The sequence below is a fragment of the Oculina patagonica genome, chromosome 8, assembly GCF_052425735.1.
Source record: "Oculina patagonica isolate OP01 chromosome 8, crgOcupat, whole genome shotgun sequence".
Taxonomy (NCBI): domain Eukaryota; kingdom Metazoa; phylum Cnidaria; class Anthozoa; order Scleractinia; family Oculinidae; genus Oculina; species Oculina patagonica.
The window spans coordinates 14034222-14053493 of record NC_135765.1 but is presented as its reverse complement, the minus strand read 5'-3'; the positions used below and the strand labels follow the sequence as shown (position 1 = coordinate 14053493).

The following is a 19272-nucleotide window of genomic DNA, read 5'->3' as shown; positions in this document are numbered from 1 at the left end:
AAGCAAATCAAAAATAAGAATAAATAAAAAATGCAATTTCTTGGATCAACATTGTAAAGCGTCATCGCCTGTGCATGCATGTATGCGTGCCGGTTATTTTTTTTTTTTCTTGTAATGCGCATTTGAACATTTATGTATGGAATTTGCGCACAACAAATTCGTAATTATTATTATTATTATTATTATTATTATTATTATTATTATTATTATTATTATTACAGCCTTAAAAATAGCTTTCGTTTGAATGATCACACGACGAGCTTCAGGTTTTATCCATAGATATGGCGCCACTATCAGCAACGGGAGCACGAATTTAGGTGTTACTTTATGAAGCATTAAAATGCTTCGTCATGGTCCATCCCTTTTCTCCTCGTGCAAAATGATGCCATTGATCCACCTCCTCCAAGTCACCCTGTCTCTACCTCCCCCCCCCCCCCCCATGTGTTAAACTCGAGATTCGAGATATTTTCTCTCCTTATTAATGGCTCTTTGCCACGTCTCTCTCGGCCGTCCCCTTCTGAGTTTGACATTGGGTGTCCATGTTATTGCAATCTTGGGATTTTTGATGGATGACATGACATTGTCTTTATTTATGGATATATTGCATGTCTCCTTTATAAAACATTATCAACAGCACCACACCAAAGTGTGCACATGCTTAAAATTTTTCCAAGAGTATTATTTTTGAAGTTTGTTGATTGCTGTAAAACTAGACTTTAGCTACCAGTTTGTTGTACTGCCGGAACACAGCTAGATTTAGACTGTATGGTAAACATGAAACAAACTGATCTTTTCTGAATTGTGTTCTGGCACGCAGTAGGATTTGGACTGTCAAAATGTTTTCTGAATTTCGTCCTGAATTGTTTACGCAGCAATATATTAAGGTATCACAGAAGGAAAATTGGCGTTTTCGTTCCAAGTGAAATTGTCAGCAAACCATCAATAATAACCCCAATAAAGTGTATATTTTCTGAAAGCTTACTGAATAAAGATTGTAATTTTGATTTTGTTTTGATTATATAGACCATAATAAGCGACGTCAGCATTTTGTTAGTAATTTTGATGTTAGGCAACATTAGGTTTATTTGAGCATACATTTGCGCGAGCGCCCTAAATTTTATGTGGAATTTGAGCTACAAATATTGGTCTAAACAACGGTGTCTCAGATTTTTCTTTTCTTGCTCCATTAATTTTTTATAATTTTTTAAAGTAAAAAATGGCGTTTCTTGGGCTTCTTTAAGTTTAAAAATTCTTGTGCTGTTTGCTTGTGCTTTCGTCGCTAGTGGAAATAAGGCGTAGGAAACAATAAATACGGCATTTGTTTGCCTAAATGAAGTTACTTACTTACTTTTCGTAATCGTTAAATAAAAATGCAATTTATTTGCCCCTGCCATTTATCATTTGTCTTAATATGTAAACTGTTTTGTTTTTTTTGTTTCATATGCTGTAAATACAGTATTTGTTTTGTTTCTTCAGAATCATGATCGTCAGCATGCCCCCCTCGACGGACCAGAGATTGCTACTCTTGGCACCCCAGCAGCGCGCGTCCTCAAGGGGAAAATTGTATTCTTTGTAGGTTGACTACAACTGTGCTGCGTGTTTTTCTGGAGATTCAATTTGATTCGCATCGATGAATCGAGTTATTTTCAGTGTTTAAATCATTCCATACTCGTCAGTTACTGAGTGGTTTCATAAGGCACCACAGTTTCAAATATGCAAATTTCGTGCAAAATCTAAATTTCGAGCAGAAGTCTAAACATCGTTCCCTCCCTTCAGTTTGCTCGTGAATAGCTGTTAGCCAGCAAAGAAACCTGTTGTAGTTTTTGTTTTTTTAATAAGAGTCCTTTCGCTTCGTATATCACTTTAGAATTTCTTTTACTGAAAAAGAGTCTTCCTGGCGGTTCATCCTTCTCTGCGCCCATTGGTTTATACGGAAGAGCCGTAGTATGGCAAGGATGTTGAACTCGTAATTCGGAGGTTCCAGAATCCCCGCTTCAAGCTCTTCATCGTGATGCTGGGTGGTTTTGTTCTCGGAGGTCCCTAGTTTAACTCCTAAGCTACGCCATGAAGATAGCCAACTAGTCATTCACGTACCCATAGCCCAAACTGAATGGATTATAAACAAGAATTTCCAGTCCTATATTCTGGTGCTTCTGGTCTTTATACATGCACTCGTGACGTTTCTGTAAACTGTGTGAAAGAGTCAAAGCATTTTTTACTCTCCTTTCAAGATTTATTTGTTTTCAACAGCGAGGCAAAAGATGAAATGAAACTCATGTGTCCCCAAAGCCCTTCGTTTATTGTGCGAAGGCCTCCTCGGCCAAGAGAAAGGAAAAGGGATATGGGGACGAGAATGCAAACTGGTCAGCGTCCTACCAGTTGGGGCTCGCACGGGCAAAGGAAAATGCTAACTATTTGGTACACGAAAAAATGGTTATAATTGTTGTTTTGAATTTCTTCTTTCCTACCCCCTCCCCTCCTTCGAAACATACCGCCCTGTACCCTAGATACAACTCAGCAGACCTATCCCGTCATGCCCCACTGAAATTGACTGTGGTTTCCAAAGCATAAACTGACTAATGTTTTTGCTAATCCCATGGATGTTAATCCCCACCAGAGAGTAAAGTGTCTTGACCAAGAGCACAGTCTAACACAACACATAACTTTATAGCTAGCATTCGGACCATTAGACCACAGCGGCCCCATGTGTCAGATATTGACTCTTCATCAGGTCTTGATAACAGGAGACTTAGTTGAAATGTATAAACAACACTACGCTTTTGTTTTTTGAAGAACAGTGAACCATCCATCCAGGGGAGTAGAGGTTTAGACAAAAGCATTGCTACCAACCACTGCATTTCCAACCATTGTCAGAGTCTGGAGCGACCATGTGCGAGTGAAGACGTACAAGTCTTTTCACCCATTCAATAAAAAATTTTCCTCTGCAAACTTTTTTTAGTTTATGTACCTCTGCAAACATTTGTTTCGAAAAACTATTTTTGATATACATATCGTGTTTGCAAACAACTAATTTTGTCTTTCTAGGCCCTAAAAACAAATATTTCAGTCAATTTTTTTCATACATCCCTTTGAGACAACCTGCCTTAGCTCGCCGTGGTGCAAGTCTGCTAAAGAAGCTTGTGGTTGACTTTCTTGAAGTGATCCAATTGCACAAATATCGGTATATTGGGACCATTTGGCCACTGTTTGGGATCAGTGGTTTAACCAGAAAAGGGTTAGAAATGTTTTCTACTCATTTCTTACTGTGTTGTACAAGATGGCTTTCTGTGGATGAAACCCTAGTGTGTGACCATTCAATTGCAATCAAAGTAATAAATCAGTATTTTGATGTGATTCTACAGGTGGCTTCCATTAGGATAAAACTTTAGTGTGTGTGTTATTCAATCGAAAGCTGCTAAGCATTATTTTCATTTGGTACTGTTTTCAATACTGTACAAAGTGGTTCTAACTTTTAACTGTATGGATGAAATCCTAGTATGTGACAATTAAAATAAAAACTAGTGATAATGTTGATGTGGTGTTGTTTGTCAGTTTCCATTCTTTTACAAAAATGGGAAATTGGAAATGTTTGCAATTTTAACCTAGGACAGCACTCTTGGCAGATAAGATCGCTTAATTCCATTTTAGCTTCTTGCAAGTATCGTTTTTCTCTGACGTTTTTCTCCCGAACACAATGGGGTCTAAAGAACCTAGGGTTTGGAAAAGGGTGTGCTTTTTTCAGGCAATTTTTACCTTTTCTGTCCTTCTTTCTCCCTCAGACAAAAAAAACCTCCATCTTAGGATTTGAAAAAATCTGTTTTATTTATGATCAAAACCTTTTTGCCAACAGGCCAAACACATTACAAATCTCAAAAATCTGCTGGTCTTATTTTCATCTCAGATCTTTTGGCGGAGTAGTTGTTGCCTTTCCAGTGCTGCCAGTTGATGCCGTCAGCGAAAGATGAGTGAGCACCGTGATGGTAAAGACCATTCAGGTTTGCATGGCGACAGGTTGTGTACCACCATCCTGATTTAAAGGTTACGGCACAGTGACGGGAATCTGGGTCATTATCCCGATCTTTGGTAGAAAAGGGAGCGCCACGCTGGTAGGCGAAAGAGTCGCCAGCAGTTCCTGAGTGAAAGATGACAAGAAGAAGTAAGGTACAAAATGGTCGCCTGGGGCTTACTATGAGCCTAATTCAATTTTTGTTACTCACCAGAGTAAGTCCCAAGGCTTAGTTGATACTTGGCTCTCTCACTCGCTACAGCAAACATGTCGTAATCAGCATAGGCAGTGTTCCCTTGAGTGTCTTCCAGTTCTATACGAATTTTGTTTCGTCCTGACTTAGTCATCCTGTGTATTATGTCATTCCCAAGCCAGAACTCGCCATTCAGGTTGCCAAAGCCACGTTTGTAATCCGCCCAGCCACGGTAAAAATCAACGGAGCCGTCCAATCTCTTCTGAATCACTGTCCATCCTCCACCGGCTGTTTTCTGGTCGCAGTAAACATCAAAAGGATTGCCATCATCTGGGTTGATGGTGTACACACCACTGATTCTTTCACCAGATTTGTAGACGTCAGCACAATTTCTAATGACAGCTGAAACAAAGCAGTATTTCAAAACAATTAAGTGTAATACTCCATAATTTTCGAGCTTTTTTAAAAGTTCGCGGACACCGTACCTCACCGATTTCGCTGAAATTTGGCATGCAGTCTTGTTTTAGGGTCCTAACTACCAAATGGATATTAAAAAGTTTCAATTCTTTTTATTTTGGAAAATATCGAGAAGGCCGATTTGAAGCGTCCGTGACGGCCCGCCAACATGGCGGATCGAAGGTGTTCTTGTTACTTCGACACTGAACCTGCCGTCACAGTTTCTCGATCATACTTGGTACAGTTATAAAGAACTATCTTTCTTCTTTCTATATATCAAAATAGATTTGGCAAATGTTGAGTTTGGATGATCAACGGCCAAGAAGTTCGAAGGTATGTTAACGATGTTTTGAACAGTCTCAAATTTACTACAAAATGAAAGGCTTATAACTCCACTGTTATCTCGATTTAGAACAAGCCATTTATCGTGAACAAAGCTTGTTCATTGGTGAATTGATTCCATTAATAAAAAAATTGGGGAAATGTAATCGTTAAGAATAAAAAATTATGGAACCTCTAGTAAATTGGCCATTTCAGCGCCATTTCAGCAGATCAGCTCATTTAACAGCAAATAATCGGGAGAAACATGAAAGGGTTACAGTCGTTTATAATAAGCAGTTTCCATGTATTCTTTGCTTATCTTAAACAAATACATGATCTTTGCCAAAGATATGGCGATTTTTGAGCGTACGATCGTTTCTCAAAATTTTTATGTCGGCAACTTTATTTTATTTGTTGTCGAGATTATACGCTGTTGTTATTCAATATTCGTTTCACAAGAACTTCTGTTGCTCGCATTTCCCAAATCACTGTTTAAGAAATTGCCCATTCCGTAACAGGGTCATTCTTACTTTTTCTTTAAAAATTACTAGGAAAGCAAGAATGTCATAGAACGGTTTTGTACTAGTGAAAATACCTGTCAGACATAACTTCAACTGTTTGTGTTATCTGGCTGTCTTCACAAATATGCAAATTAAGGAATTCTTAAAGTGCCTATCTTTAACTATTTCGCGCTTAAAGATTCCTCTAAATCTTTTCGCCTACCTTTTGGCCAAACGAAGTTTTGTGTCTCCAGGCAGAATGTTCGTTATCAGCAATGAAAGTCGAAGAGATACAGAAGCTCGAGTAAAATTCTAACTGCTGTGAAATGAACATCGTTTGAGCTTGACGTGTATTTATAGATTGCTCATTTAACAGCAAATAATCGGGAGAAACATGAAAGGGTTACAGTCGTTTATAATAAGCAGTTTTCAGGTATTCTTTGCTTATCTTAAACAAATACATGATCTTTGCCAAAGATATGGCGATTTTTGAGCGTACGATCGTTTCTCAAAATTTTTATGTCGGCAACTTTATTTTATTTGTTGTCGAGATTATACGCTGTTGTTATTCAAGTATTCGTTTCACAAGAACTTCTGTTGCTCGCATTTTTCAAATCACTGTTTAAGAAATTGCCCATTCCGTTCAGGGTCATAATTACTTTTTCTTTAAAAATTACTAGGAAAGCAAGAATGTCATAGAACGGTTTTATACTAGTGAAAATACCTGTCAGACATAACTTCAACTGTTCGTGTTATCTGGCTGTTTTCACAAATATGCAAATTAAGGAATTCTTAAAGTGCCTATCTTTAACTATTTCACGCTTAAAGATTCCTCTAAATCTTTTCGCCTACCTTTTGGCCAAACGAAGTTTTGTGTCTCCAGGCAGAATGCTCGTTATCAGCAATGAAAGTCGAAGAGATACAGAAGCTCGAGTAAAATTCTAACTGCTGTGAAATGAACATCGTTTGAGCTTGACGTGTATTTATAGATTGCGCTCGAGCTCCGTTAATTAAGTTTATTCATTTGGCGATCAGATAAAAATCAATGAATGATCAGAGTTATTAAAGTCCATTTCTAAGCACGAGAGACACGGAAGTTTGTTTCAGAAGCATTTATGCATAGAAATACCGGTTTATTTTTGAGCGGTAAATCTGCATTTATAATAGCTGGGAGTTTGGGGTGTTTTTTGGTGTTTTTTTTTTTGAGGGGGCTCGGGGGGGGGGGGGGGAGGGGGTGTGGAAGTGGTGCCTTCGTATCCTCTTTTGTTCTTTTACACAGTGGCCTGAATTTGGAACAGTTCGGGGAATGGATTATCAATTACTCTTCGTTATGCCATGTCACCCCTTAATGTGGGAGCGCCGCGCCTCAATTCACGATAAAAAAATTATGGCCGCCCGGTCCATTTATGTAGTTCTCCGCCAGGTCTCTCAATAGGCAGGTTACGAGCCTAGTGGCCCATCAGGCCGGAGCTCATACCGGTTTCCGCAACGTGAAGCGACAACGAGTATTTTTTACTCCACCCGGATGGGATGCTATTCCATCGCAGGGTTACCTCCCTTCCCGAAAAGCTAAAGATTGACTGGTAATCATTTTTACACCTGGGTTAGGAAAGGGACTCTGAGAGTTGAGAGGCTTTCCAAAGAACTTAACGCATTGTCCCCCAAAAGCTCTATCCAGGACTGTTTGGTCCAGAGTCCAGCGCAGTGACCATTATTAGGCCATCACGCTCCCCAACCGTGTAAGAAAGTGCAAAAAATCTGCTTGTATAAGCCCTGGGGTTGTACAGTTTGGTACGAAATGTGGGCTTTTAAATGTGGTAGGTCTTATATCCGTGGTTGGGGTGCGGTGGCTTAAAGCGAAATTAAAAAACTTCTTGTTTTCTGAAAAACGTTCATTTCCAGGTGCTAAATAATCTTGTGAATGCAGCATGTTTGAATAATTTACTGTTAGTTGAGGGGTTTCCACAGCGCTTTAAACTGAATGACGAGAGGTAGCTATCTTGAAGAGCCAAATTTGACGAGTTTCATCGAGACTTCACGCTCGAAACTAGATGAGGGCGTTTGCTTATATGTTGGATTTTTGTATACTAAAAATTAAAAGAAAAAAAAAACGGTCGATTTTTTTTAATTCGAAAAAGATTGAATTTTTCTAATTTGCAATTTTTGCACCGTAAACCACTTATGCTTCATTTGATTATAACTTTAGCGGAGAATATCAGATCGTTTCAGATTTTTCAGCAACTTTTTAGGAGGTATTGAGCTTTCAAATGACAGAAGTGATCTTAGCATTAATTAAGCATTGTTGCAATAGCTGGCGAAAATATCCAATTACAATATTTTTATGCGAAAAATAAACAGTCAACTGTGCAGCAATTTCTACCCAGCCGATTTAGTTGAAACTTGCTCACATGAAACCTAGGCTTACTTGAAGTAATTGACCTTAATTAGAAAAAAATCTATTTTCGCGTTTTGAAAATATTCGCATATTTTCGAAAAAAAGGTTTTCCATAAAGTGCTTATTTCTCGCGATTGTTTATATTTTGGGCTTTAAAAGGTAAAGCTTTATAAACTTTGAACATTTGTTATTACGACTACCAAAAATCAAAGAAATCGGTTACGGTTTTCATCCCCAAAATTCGATTTAAAAAATAGCACCTTCGCACCCGGAATTAGCCGCGGGCCACCTTAAATGAGCTGATCCGCTGAAATGGCGCTGAAATGGCCAATTTACTAGAGGTTCCATAATTTTTTATTCTTAACGGTTACATTTCCCCAATTTTTTTATTAATGGAATCAATTCACCAATGAACAAGCTTTGTTCATGGTAAATGGCTAGTTCTAAATCGAGATAACAGTGGAGTTATAAGCCTTTCATTTTGTAGTAAATTTGAGACTGTTCAAAACATCGTTAACATACCTTCGAACTTCTTGGCCGTTGATCATCCAAATTCAACATTTGCCGAATCTATTTTGATATATAGAAAGAAGAAAGATAGTTCTTTATAACTATGCCAAGTATGATCGAGAAACTGTGACGGCAGGTTCAGTGTCGAAGTAACAAGAACACCTTCGATCCGCCATGTTGGCGAGCCGTCACGAACGCTTCAAATCGGCCTTCTCGATATTTTCCAAAATAAAAAGAATTGAAACTTTTTAATATACATTTGGTAGTTAGGACCCTAAAACAAGACTGCATGCCAAATTTCAGCGAAATCGGTGAGGTACGGTGTCCGGCCAAAGTTCGAATCTTATAGACTATGACAATTAAGAGGTTTCTATATGTCTTCAAGCAGCTGGACTAGTCGCGTACCATGTGGCAAATGATTGTCAATGCCTCGTTTTTGTTTCGTTTCTTATGAGTTAATACAAAGATAACATGTCTTTTATATTTTACTTTATCATTCATGGCTTACGTATTCGATACAAAAACAAAACGTTAATTAATTTCATCAAATATTCAATCCAAGATACATTCGGGCCCACCTTGATTAGCCTGCCTCCCTCTCCATTTTTTTTCCTCTCTCTCTCTCTTTCTTCCTATTCCCCCCCCCCCCCCCCCCCCCCCCCCCTTTCGACGTCATAGGCTTGTGCACTATATCCGCTCGTTTTAGCAACATATTCCTTGCGGAATGTGATCACTTAGCTTTCATTTACAAATTTCATTTGAATAAATGCTGTCAAGATTTCTTTTTATTGCTTTTCTGTCGCCTTAGCAGTCTTACTTGAAATCATGGCAAGTTGCTAGCGTAGAAAATAGAACTGCTCCGAAATTTCGCTGCAATGAAATCAACTTAAAATCGTGATTTAAATCGACCTCTACACCGCTACTCACAACGCAAGAAAACATGAAATAAAAAATGAAGTAAGGTAAAATTCCTGAGTTGATTAGAATAAAACAGTATCCCAATACAAACGCGCTGATGAGACGCTATCAAAAAGCCATGAAATCGCCAACCGAAACAGAATGAGCAATAGGGATCGAGATCTATTAAAACTTGTACGACCGAAGTAACGCAAAGTACGTTATTGGAAACGTTTGCAGCCAAAGAATTAAACACTTTAGTTTTGATATTTCAGTACCTTGATCTAACAAGAATCATTTAACGAAAGTAATTTCCACTACGAGAAAAGAAAAGAAAATTATGTTTAAAGTGATCGTATTCTTACCAGTTTTGTTTCCTTTAGCTGCCTTGAGATCTCTGATGTCTTGTTGTACTTCAGACAGCTGACCTTGTACTGCTTGCAATAAGTACACAACTGTTTTACAATCAGTTTCGTCATGCGAGCCTGAGTTGTAGTTGTTGATGACAGTATTACATTTAGCCTGAGTCGCGTTAGTCTCTACAACTTTTTGCGAAGATGTTTTAGAAACGTCTGAAACGTTAGTGCTCGCTGCGAAAACCGCTACGAACAAAGAACCCCAAACAAACGTCTTAACAACGCAAGTCATCATTTTGGATGAACCACTCGTCGAGAATGCAGGGGAATAGCTAAAAATTGGACTCTCTAAAAGATGTTGCTTATATGCAATGTGTTTTTCTTGTTACTTATGACAATATTGCCCCATATTAAGAAGACGGCGCCTTATTTGGGACCACACGCAATTTGTCGTAATAGTTATGAGTAAAGGTCACGATCAGCATATGTATTTTAAATCGCAATTGTTTACTTTTTAACCATCTATTGCTCAATATTAGAACACAAATGACACGCGTAGAAAGAGATGACGCAATTTTAAAACAAACTGTGATTTTTTACTTGATTATTTAAACATTTCAATGACAAAAAAAAAATTAATTAATAGATTGCGACACGCTTCTGTGTTCTGTTTTCGCTCAAAGTTTTAGTATTGGAATTCGCCATAAACTAGCGTCTGCGAACTGAGATACCCAGTGAAGTATTCTACTGGTTATAGCAGTGTCAAGGATGGAAGTGATGTAGTCAAAACATGGTGTCAGTATTTTCAATAAATTATGTTTACATGCCTTTGTTGGTACACTGCCATTTTTCTTTCGTTCTCTGGAACTTTAAAGGAAAGGTTAGCTAATGTTACATTTGTTTACCGAGAATGTGTATACATTATGTCTAGACTTCGAATGAGGAATCAAAACAAATACTGTAAATAATTACTTTTTATACTTGATTGAGCAAATCGATTTTGGCACGGTTAATGAATATTTATTCACCGAAGTCAGAAGTTAAGTGAGCACTGGAGCCAGCCACGAAGCAGCGAGCTAAATATCCTCCACTCTTTACGGAAACTAAGACGAACATCTGCGCTGTGATATACCAAACCAATGAAATAGCTGGCCATAAAATTGTATTTTTTTATTAAGACGAACTGTTAAAAAATACTACTAAAAATACTACTCCAAGAAGCGGACTACCTCATTGGCGATCTCTAAAGAACAGCGCGGGAAAAGGTCACATGACAACATTGGCGATCGCGCTGATGTTTCGCATGTTCAATGGATTTACGTCGATTATATTTCTATAAGGTGAAAATTGCTCTTTTTTTACCAAACTTTTAAAGTTTCATTTCCCTCATGTTTCATTAAAAGTGCAGTGTGATGCTGCGGACAATCGCGGATAAGAAGGAAAAAATTTCCAATTCTCAGATGTAGCTGTGGCTGATGTTTCTGCTATAAATTTACCGAAGAACAAACAATCTAGCCCTACAGATTTGAGAAACGAAAGCAGTGTGATCATCGGTAGGCAAACCAGAATACATTCGAGTGTAATATATGACGAGACCCAAATTATCAAGCCGAACACAAACTCCGACTCGTTGGCAGGATTGTAACGTACTCCTTGGAAAGCTCATGTCTTTTGAAAGAAACCGTTTCGTTCTGGATACAGGTGCAGATTTACCCTGAAAGTTATTTGAAATGAGTACCACGTTAATGACTTTACCTAACCTGCGATCAGGCTTTCTTTTTTTTTTTTTGCGGACCTTTGTATCACATTTTTTAGCGCTTTTATGAATGACACTTTTAATCAGTATTTAAAGTGAACACACGAGATAACCAATGTCTGATAAAGTAAAGAGGTCCAGCGACCTCTTTTTATTACAAAATTCTGCTCTTGACACCTCATCTTGACAGCCATATTTAGGGAGTCCTGCAGGTTTGACATCTTTCGAAAATCGGCGTACGAAGTAATTGTCGTATCGTCCGCATACAAATCAATATTGGATGAGCTAACATGCAAGGGCAAGTCGTTTATGAAGACAATAAACAACAAAGGACCTAATATGCTGCCTTGGGGGACTCCATGCCTCATGGTTGTTATGTCAGACATTGTCCCTGCCAGTGACACCAGTTGACGCCGATTGGATAGATAGGACTTGAACCACTTCAGCGACGACTCATCAACACCATAAGCATTCAGCTTTTCGAGAAGAATGGCGTGATCAACCATGTCAAATGCTTTACAATAGTCAACAAGAACTAAACCACAAACTTTATTATCATCTAGGTTAAACAACAGTTCGTCAATAATCCGTATTAGGGCAGTCTCGGTACTGTGGCGTTTCCGAAAACCAGATTGGCGAGGATAGATCAAATTATTTTCTGTCAAATTATTTATTATTAGATCAACTTATTTTCTGTCTGTACATGAAACCCTAGTGAGTGACCATCCGATTGCAAATAATAGATATTGATCAGCATTTCGATGTGGTTCTGTTTTAGGTGACCCCCCACAATTTTAGTTTGTGGATAAAACCTTGGTGTGTGATCATTCAAACAAACACTATTGAGCAGTATTTTTTGTAGTACTGTTTTTAATACTGTACAAATAAAAGGTGGCTCTAACCTTGACTGAGAACTGTATGGACGAAATCCTGATGTGTGACACTTAAATGAAATCTAGTGAGAACTTTGATGTGGTGTTGTTTGTCAGTTTAATTTGGAAATTTTGTAATTTCCAAGTTTGGCAGTCCAATTCTTTCATTTCTCTTTTTGTTTGTCCCTTTTCATTTTTACCTTAAAGTTTTTCTCTCAAATACAACCGATTGGAGTTTAAAGTACGTGGGGTTTAGAAAAGGATGTGCTTTAATCCTGGCAATGTCTACTTTTTCTGTCCTTCTCTCTTTCTCTGAGAGACAAACATAACCTCCATCTTAGGATTTGAATAAAATCAATTTTATTCATGATGAAGACATTTTAACCAACAGGCAACACTTGCATAATTTTCAAAATCTGCTGGTCTTATTCAGTTTCATCTCAGATCTCTTAGCAGAGTAGTAGTCGCCCTTCCAGTGCTTCCAGTTGATGCATCAGCGTAGGATGAGTGAGGGCCGTGATGGTAAAGTCCATTCAGGTTTTCATGGCGACAGGTTGTGTACCACCACCCTCCTTTAAAAGTTACAGCACAGTGACGGGAGTCTGGGTCATTGTCTCGATCTTTAGTGGAAAAAGGTGCGCCACGATGGAAAGCAAAAGAGTCACCAGCAGTGCCTGGGTAAAAATGACAAGATAATATTTGGTATATACTAGTAGTAATCAGCGATTAGGGGAATGCGTTCGAATAAGGCTTGAAAGGAGGGGTAGTTTTTGGTGTTGCCTGAAATTTCCCCTTTTTCTTGTACAATTTGTTGGTGATGGGACAAAAGAGGAAGGTGAAATGTTTGTAAGAATAATTTAACAACATTGATCGAATAAACTGTGAACAATAACTTTATTAATTCCAAAAATGAATGACAATTGCTTGTCTTTGAATGTGTGTTATGTATAACACACAAGTATGACAGTAACGACACAGTTCAAAGTTCAAACTTAAACTCAGCTGTGGCACTGTTCCTTTAAGATTACAGACAACATTATTTTATATTTGAAACAGCAACATGTGAATTCCATAGAAAGCACTTTTATTTAACTTGAAACAGCAATATATTGAAGTATGAATTAATATTGCAGAATTTGCTTTCAACTAAAAATACTTACTGCCTGGATAATTACATTGTCACACCAAGTTCCTGGTGTTGACATTTGCTGAATGTAGTCTTGCCAACTATTGTCAAAAACGCTTTCAACATAAGATTCTGGATGATTATTCAAGTGCCTAATACCAGCAGCACGAATTTGAAAATGCAACTCTGCAGTTCCATACAGTTGGTGACCTAAAAAACAGTCTCCACTCCCACCAACATCATAAGGCATTAAACTTATTAATGAAAGTCTCTCATTAAGAGATACCCAAGGCAAATTACAACTGTCATTTGCAGCAAGCATACCTCCTTTTAAATTTGAACTTTGGAAAATATGACCAAAAGCGCTATTGTGACTGAAGTCAGACTTTGTTTGAAGCATGTCAATTGATAACTCTTTCTGTTTACCAGTGCAATACTTGTATCTTTTTTTCTCTTTCTGTTTGTTTATGAAAAAAACATATTTACTGTAAAAATGTGCAGAGTTACACAAAATAAACCATTTCTTGTAAATGCTACAAAAATTTCTAATAAGTGAGGAGCTTGGGAAATTATGTTTCAGTAGTTTTTTAAGTCTACTTCTGTATTTCTTTCTTCTAAGCAATTTAGTAACTCTACGAACAGAAATTCGAGATGGTTCTCTGTCTCGTTTCCTGTTGCTTTTTGCTTTTTTCACAGCCTGAGATTTCTCAGCATTTGTAGAGATCATAGCAACAGAACAACTCCTATCGCCATTCTTTCCAGCTACAACACGGACATCTCTTTCATATCTCTTTATAAGCTTACTATCATAATTATTGTGGGTATCATTTATCGAAGACAGAACTCTGTGCACGACGTGATTTGGTCACGTTATACAAAAGAATGCTTCCGGTGCCGCATTTACTCGACTGAACAATGGTTCGGTTGTATTCAATCGCTTCATCTCACTGAACAATGGTTCGGTTGTATTCGATCGCTTCATCTGCTCTGATGTCGTCCACACCGTGCAAATGTTTAACGCAAATGCGAGCCTCATCACTCGATAACGCCGTGTTCTGATCACAAGTAATGATCAAGTGGCTCAACAGCCGCCGAGCTACATAACTCGGAAAGTTTGTTATTTGATCACAAGCCATGATCAAGTGGCACAATGGCCGCTGAGCTATACAACTCAGAACATTTGCTATTTAACCACAAGCACGGTTAGTCAGTTTTGGTCGCAGTTCAGCGACCAAAGACGACAGAAAAGGCGATTCTTGTACGAGAACGAAAGTAAACAGTTTTACTAAGTACACAATCTAGCGACCAAACGAAATGTTCTAGCGAATTCGTGAAGCACGCGTGCAGAACAGCAACCAAAGACGACAAAAGGGACGATTCAATGCGAAAACGAGACTAAAATATCGTCGCACCAGTTTCCCGGCCGAGACTTGCCCCTGCAAAAATCAATCGGGGCGGCCAATTTGGAGTCCATACACCTACGCGCGCATTACGGCTCGATTTATTCCGCATAACAGTGCACAGGCCTACCAACTCAAAAGACACATGACGCAAAAAAGGATTAGGCTTGCGCTCTCCTTCGTCGAACGCAAATAGGCTCCTGGCGCTAAGTGCGAACGAGCTTATCAATGGAAGATCAAGAAGAATGACAAATGTTGTTGATATAAATCAGCTCTGCAAATAAATCCCGCTTAACTATTTAAACTGCATTGGTAACTTAAATGCTTTAAATTGTTAATAAGTGCACCTTTAAATTCAACCTCTTTACTAACCGGAGTATGTCCCTAAGGGCTTAGTTGATACTTGGCTCTCTCGCTCGCTACAGCAAACATGTCGTAATCAGCATAGGCAGTGTTCCCTTAAGTGTCTTCCAGTTCTATACGAATCTTGTTTCGTCCTGACTTAGTCATCCTGTGTATTTTGTCATTCCCAAGCCAGAACTCGCCATTCAGGTTTCCAAAGCCACGTTTGTAATCCGCCCAGCCACGGAAGTCAACTGAGCCGTCTAATCCAGGGGGGGGGGGGGGGGGAAGCAACTTCCCATACATTCTCTTATATGAAATCTGAGCGATGCTCTCACAACTTGCAAAGCAATCATCGGGGCGGTAGTCAGCGGATGTCTCAAAGGCGCATGAGCAGCTCCTTGTGAACTTGCCAAAACAAAAACAACATGGGACCAGTGAGAGAGTTCGATTTTTTTATATATGTAGTAATAAAAAAGAATTTCTAAGTTTTGTCTTTAAAGCAGCGAAAATTTCTCCGGAAAGGTTCTTGGTGTCAATATGTGGTGTTTGTTATGAAATAAAACCATCACGGGAATGGTAATGAAAACGTGTCGATCGAATATTCCCGCGCTGGTCGGAGCTATTGTTCTTGCTCTATTGTTTGAGGTTGTTTGTTGACTTGGTCTTTCTTTGTTTTACTTCATTTACAATCCCCATGTGGGCCAGTTGAAAATCGTGGTACAAACATGTCAAACATTTGCATTTCAGCACTGAAAAGTAGCACGGCATCACAAAATTCTGCGTTCTTAAAACTACACGACGATGACGAAATTTTCGGATTTAAACACGCTGCTTTTAGATTTTTAGTTAAGAGAATTGAACCCCTTTATAATAAGTGATTCCACGACAGCAGCTTCCATTTCGCGGGAAAAGATTGCCTGTTGCATCATCGTCCAAAAACCGCTGACTACATCGTGAATTGATCGCTTTGCAAGTTGTGAGAGCATCGCTACTCGGTCCCAGACCTCGTTTCTTCCCCCCCCCCCCCCCCTGGTCTAATCTCTTCTGAATCGCTGTCCACCCTCCACCGGCTGTTATCTGGTCACCGAGTAAACATCAAAAAGGATCGCCATCATCTGGGTTGATTGTGTACACACCACTGATCATTTCACCAGATTTGTACACGTCAGCACAATTTCTAATGACAGCTGAAACAAAGCAGTATTTCAAAACAATTAAGAGGTTTCTATATGTCTTCAAGCAGCTGGACTAGTCGCGTACCATGCGGCAAATGTTTGTCAATGCCTCGTTTTTGTTTCTATTACGTTAACACAAAGATAACATGTCTTGTATATTTTTTTAATCATTTATGACGTACTTATTTGATACAAAAACAAAACGTTAATTAATTTAACTAAATTCGACCCAAGTTACATTGCGGGCCCACCTTGGTTTAATCGCTATTTCAGCGTCCCAAAAAGTCGCAGTCATGGGCTTGTGCACTAAGCGCTCGTTTTAGTAACATTTTCCTTGCGGAATTAATATTTGACATTTACAAATTTCATTTGCATAAGCAAATTTTCTTTTCTGCCGCCTTAGCAGTCTTACTAGAAAATCATAGCAAATTGCTAGCGTAGAAATAGAACTGCTCCGAAACTTCGCTGTAATGAAATCGCCTTTAAAAAATCGTGTTTTAAATCGACCTCTAAACCGCTACTCAAAACGCAAGAAAACATAAAACAACAATTAAAATAAGGTAAAATTCCTGAGTTGATGAGAATTAAGGAAAATGTATCGCAATACAAACACGCTGCTAAGTCGCTATCAAAAAGCCATCAAATTCCTGTTTGATGCGAGAAAAGTAAAAAATAATTATTTTTAAATTGATCGTAATCTCACCAGTTTTGTTTCCTTTAGCTGCCTTGAGTTCTCTGATGTCTTGTTGTACTTCAGACAGCTGGCCTTGTACTGCTTGTAATAAGTTCACAACTGATTTGCAATCAGTTTTGTCATGCGAGCCTGAGTTGTAGTTGTTGATGACTGTATTACCTGTTCCAGCTTTAACCTTCACGACTTTTTGTGACGATATGTCAGAAACGTTTGAAACGTTAGTGCTCGCTGCGAAGACCGCTACGAACAAAGAACCCCAAACAAACGCCTTAACAACGCAAGTCTTCATTTTGGATAAACCACTCTTCGAGAATGCAAGGGAACAGCTTAAAAATTTGACTCCTTAAATGAGGGTCCAAAATAGGTTTGGCCGGATACGGAATGTGGCTTAAAATCAAAGCGGGATGTGGGATATAAAAAATATTAGTGGCGGGATACGGGATGAAATTGTTTTGGCGGGACCGGGATGTGTTACTCATTGTTTGTAGGCAGGATGTGGGATGTTCTGAAATTTAAGGCGAGATGAAGTATCAAACACTATCTTTGTTGATAGTTAAACTTTGTTTCGTTGACTATTGTGTTTCTATCAAAATAAATAGTTTTAATTTCTCGACCAATTGACCAATGGGCCCTTGTGCTGAAATACCACCACGTAGAAATCTGAAGTCTGAAGTCTTAGGTAAATTGAGCAGGAGATTCCCAGGCACTTTAATGTGGTATTTAAAACAGTTTTAATTTCTTTACTCTAAACTAAGTACACAGAGACTCTGTCTCTGACTAAGACTCTGAACTAAGTACACAGAGCAGGCGTTTCTCGTGCATTTTGAAAGAGCTGATAAAACTAGTTTAATTTGTTGACAGATCACGTCAACAAATGCGACTAACTTTGTACACATGCCAAGTACATGTGACCAACCTATATACACACAAAACAAACGTGACTCTGAATTAAGTACACAGAGCAGGCGTTTCTCGTGCATTTTGAAAGAGCCGATAAAACTAGTTTAATTTGTTGACAGATAATGTCAACAAATGCGACTAACTTTGTACACATGCCAAGTACATGTGACCAACTTATATACACACAAAACAAGCGTGACTCTAAACTAACGGTACACAGAGCAGGAGTTTTCTCGTGCTGTTACTGCCAAATATTTTCTGTTTTTTTTCGTATTTCCTTTCGATCCCTTTTTAGTTTCTTTTGCGTTATTACCTTTAGCATTTGTAAGAAGATAAAACGCGTTCTCTTTCTGCATTTACCAGAACGTTCACTTTGTGCATTTACCAGAGAACGCTTTTTATCTTCTTACAATGAATCCTGGTATCGGATCTTCAATATCTTTATTTAGCATTTGTGTTTTCTTTGCCCCGGATATACTTGCCTACGTATGATCTACAAACAAAAAAATCTATTTTTCTTTGTATTAGCAGCATTTTGTCGAACGTGCGCAAGAAACTTTTTCAGTTCTAGTCAACGTGTCATCGTGTTAAGATCAAAAGTAAGGCTCAACGTCAACGCTGTGAAATCCTTAACGCGGACACAGAAGTATGTATTTTTCACTTTGTGCATGTTACGTTTTAAAAGTCTTTTTTGCATCGTTCCGAAGTTTGTTTTTATATAGTTTAAGGTAGTTTCTAGTTAGTCTAATTATAGTTTTCGCTGTATTTACTTTTTAGTTTTCGAAACCGCTTTTACCGCTTAGTATCGATCGCTTCATCAGTACATCGCTTTCTTCGTTTACTCACAGGAAGCCCAAGCTCCATATATGAGTACAATAAAGATGACCTTTGCATTTGTTTCGTAATTCGATCGATTTGCATATTTATAAGGATTTGTATGGGGAAATAAATATAGCCGAAAAGAACGAAAAAATATCCGTTGAATTACAATAAAAACCACTCAACTTATCTCCTTTGTTGTTCCCTTTGTGTGCTGTGAGGTTTTTAGCCGATTTAGCGCGATTCCAGTGAGTTATAGTTCTATTGCCTTCCTCTCTATGATCCTAATGGAACTATAACTCACTGGAATCGCGCTAAATCGCTCCAAAAACCACATAAGAGAAAGAACAACAGACAGTGGACTTTAGGTAAGGTTTTTTTTATTAAAAAACTAGTTTTCATTTTTATATTAAAGCGGGAATCGTTATTCCCCATACAAATCCTTATAATTTCGCTGTTACGCAACAGCCGCCGTGACGCTCAAATTACAACACTCACACAACGCTGAACAAAGGTCACAAGGTCTATATCTTACATAGAGCTTGGGGTAC

The 19272-nt window shown here is 38.4% G+C and overlaps 1 protein-coding gene and 1 pseudogene across 3 annotated transcripts; both read right to left on the bottom strand.

Moving 5' to 3' along the window:
* Positions 1-3797: 3797 nt before the first annotated feature.
* Positions 3798-17545, bottom strand: LOC144663883 (ryncolin-1-like). 2 transcript variants are annotated; one of them, XM_078524969.1, is made up of 3 exons: positions 17012-17545; positions 4218-4601; positions 3798-4132 (listed from the first exon to the last, which is right to left on the bottom strand). In XM_078524969.1, the coding sequence occupies exons 1-3, from the start codon at positions 17289-17291 to the stop codon at positions 3870-3872; spliced, it is 927 nt and encodes a 308-aa protein (XP_078381095.1). In that variant the 5' UTR covers positions 17292-17545; the 3' UTR covers positions 3798-3869. The 2 variants fall into 2 exon arrangements, with proteins under 2 accessions (XP_078381095.1, XP_078381094.1); XM_078524968.1 differs by lacking the exon at positions 17012-17545 and adding an exon at positions 9644-9996.
* Positions 12304-15436, bottom strand: LOC144663128 (ryncolin-1 pseudogene; annotated as a pseudogene). Its single transcript, XR_013572580.1, has 2 exons — positions 15161-15436; positions 12304-12936 (listed from the first exon to the last, which is right to left on the bottom strand). The product of XR_013572580.1 is annotated as a ryncolin-1 pseudogene (transcript).
* Positions 17546-19272: the final 1727 nt, after the last annotated feature.

Coding starts and splice junctions, on each gene's coding strand:
- LOC144663883 (XM_078524968.1), bottom strand. CDS start 9,929: ATGATGACTTGCGTTGTTAAGACGTTTGTTTGGGGTTCTTTGTTCGTA. Junction 4,602..9,643: donor AGCTAAAGGAAACAAAACTG/GTAAGAATACGA, acceptor GCTTTGTTTCAG/CTGTCATTAGAAATTGTGCT. Junction 4,133..4,217: donor AAGCCTTGGGACTTACTCTG/GTGAGTAACAAA, acceptor TCTTTCACTCAG/GAACTGCTGGCGACTCTTTC.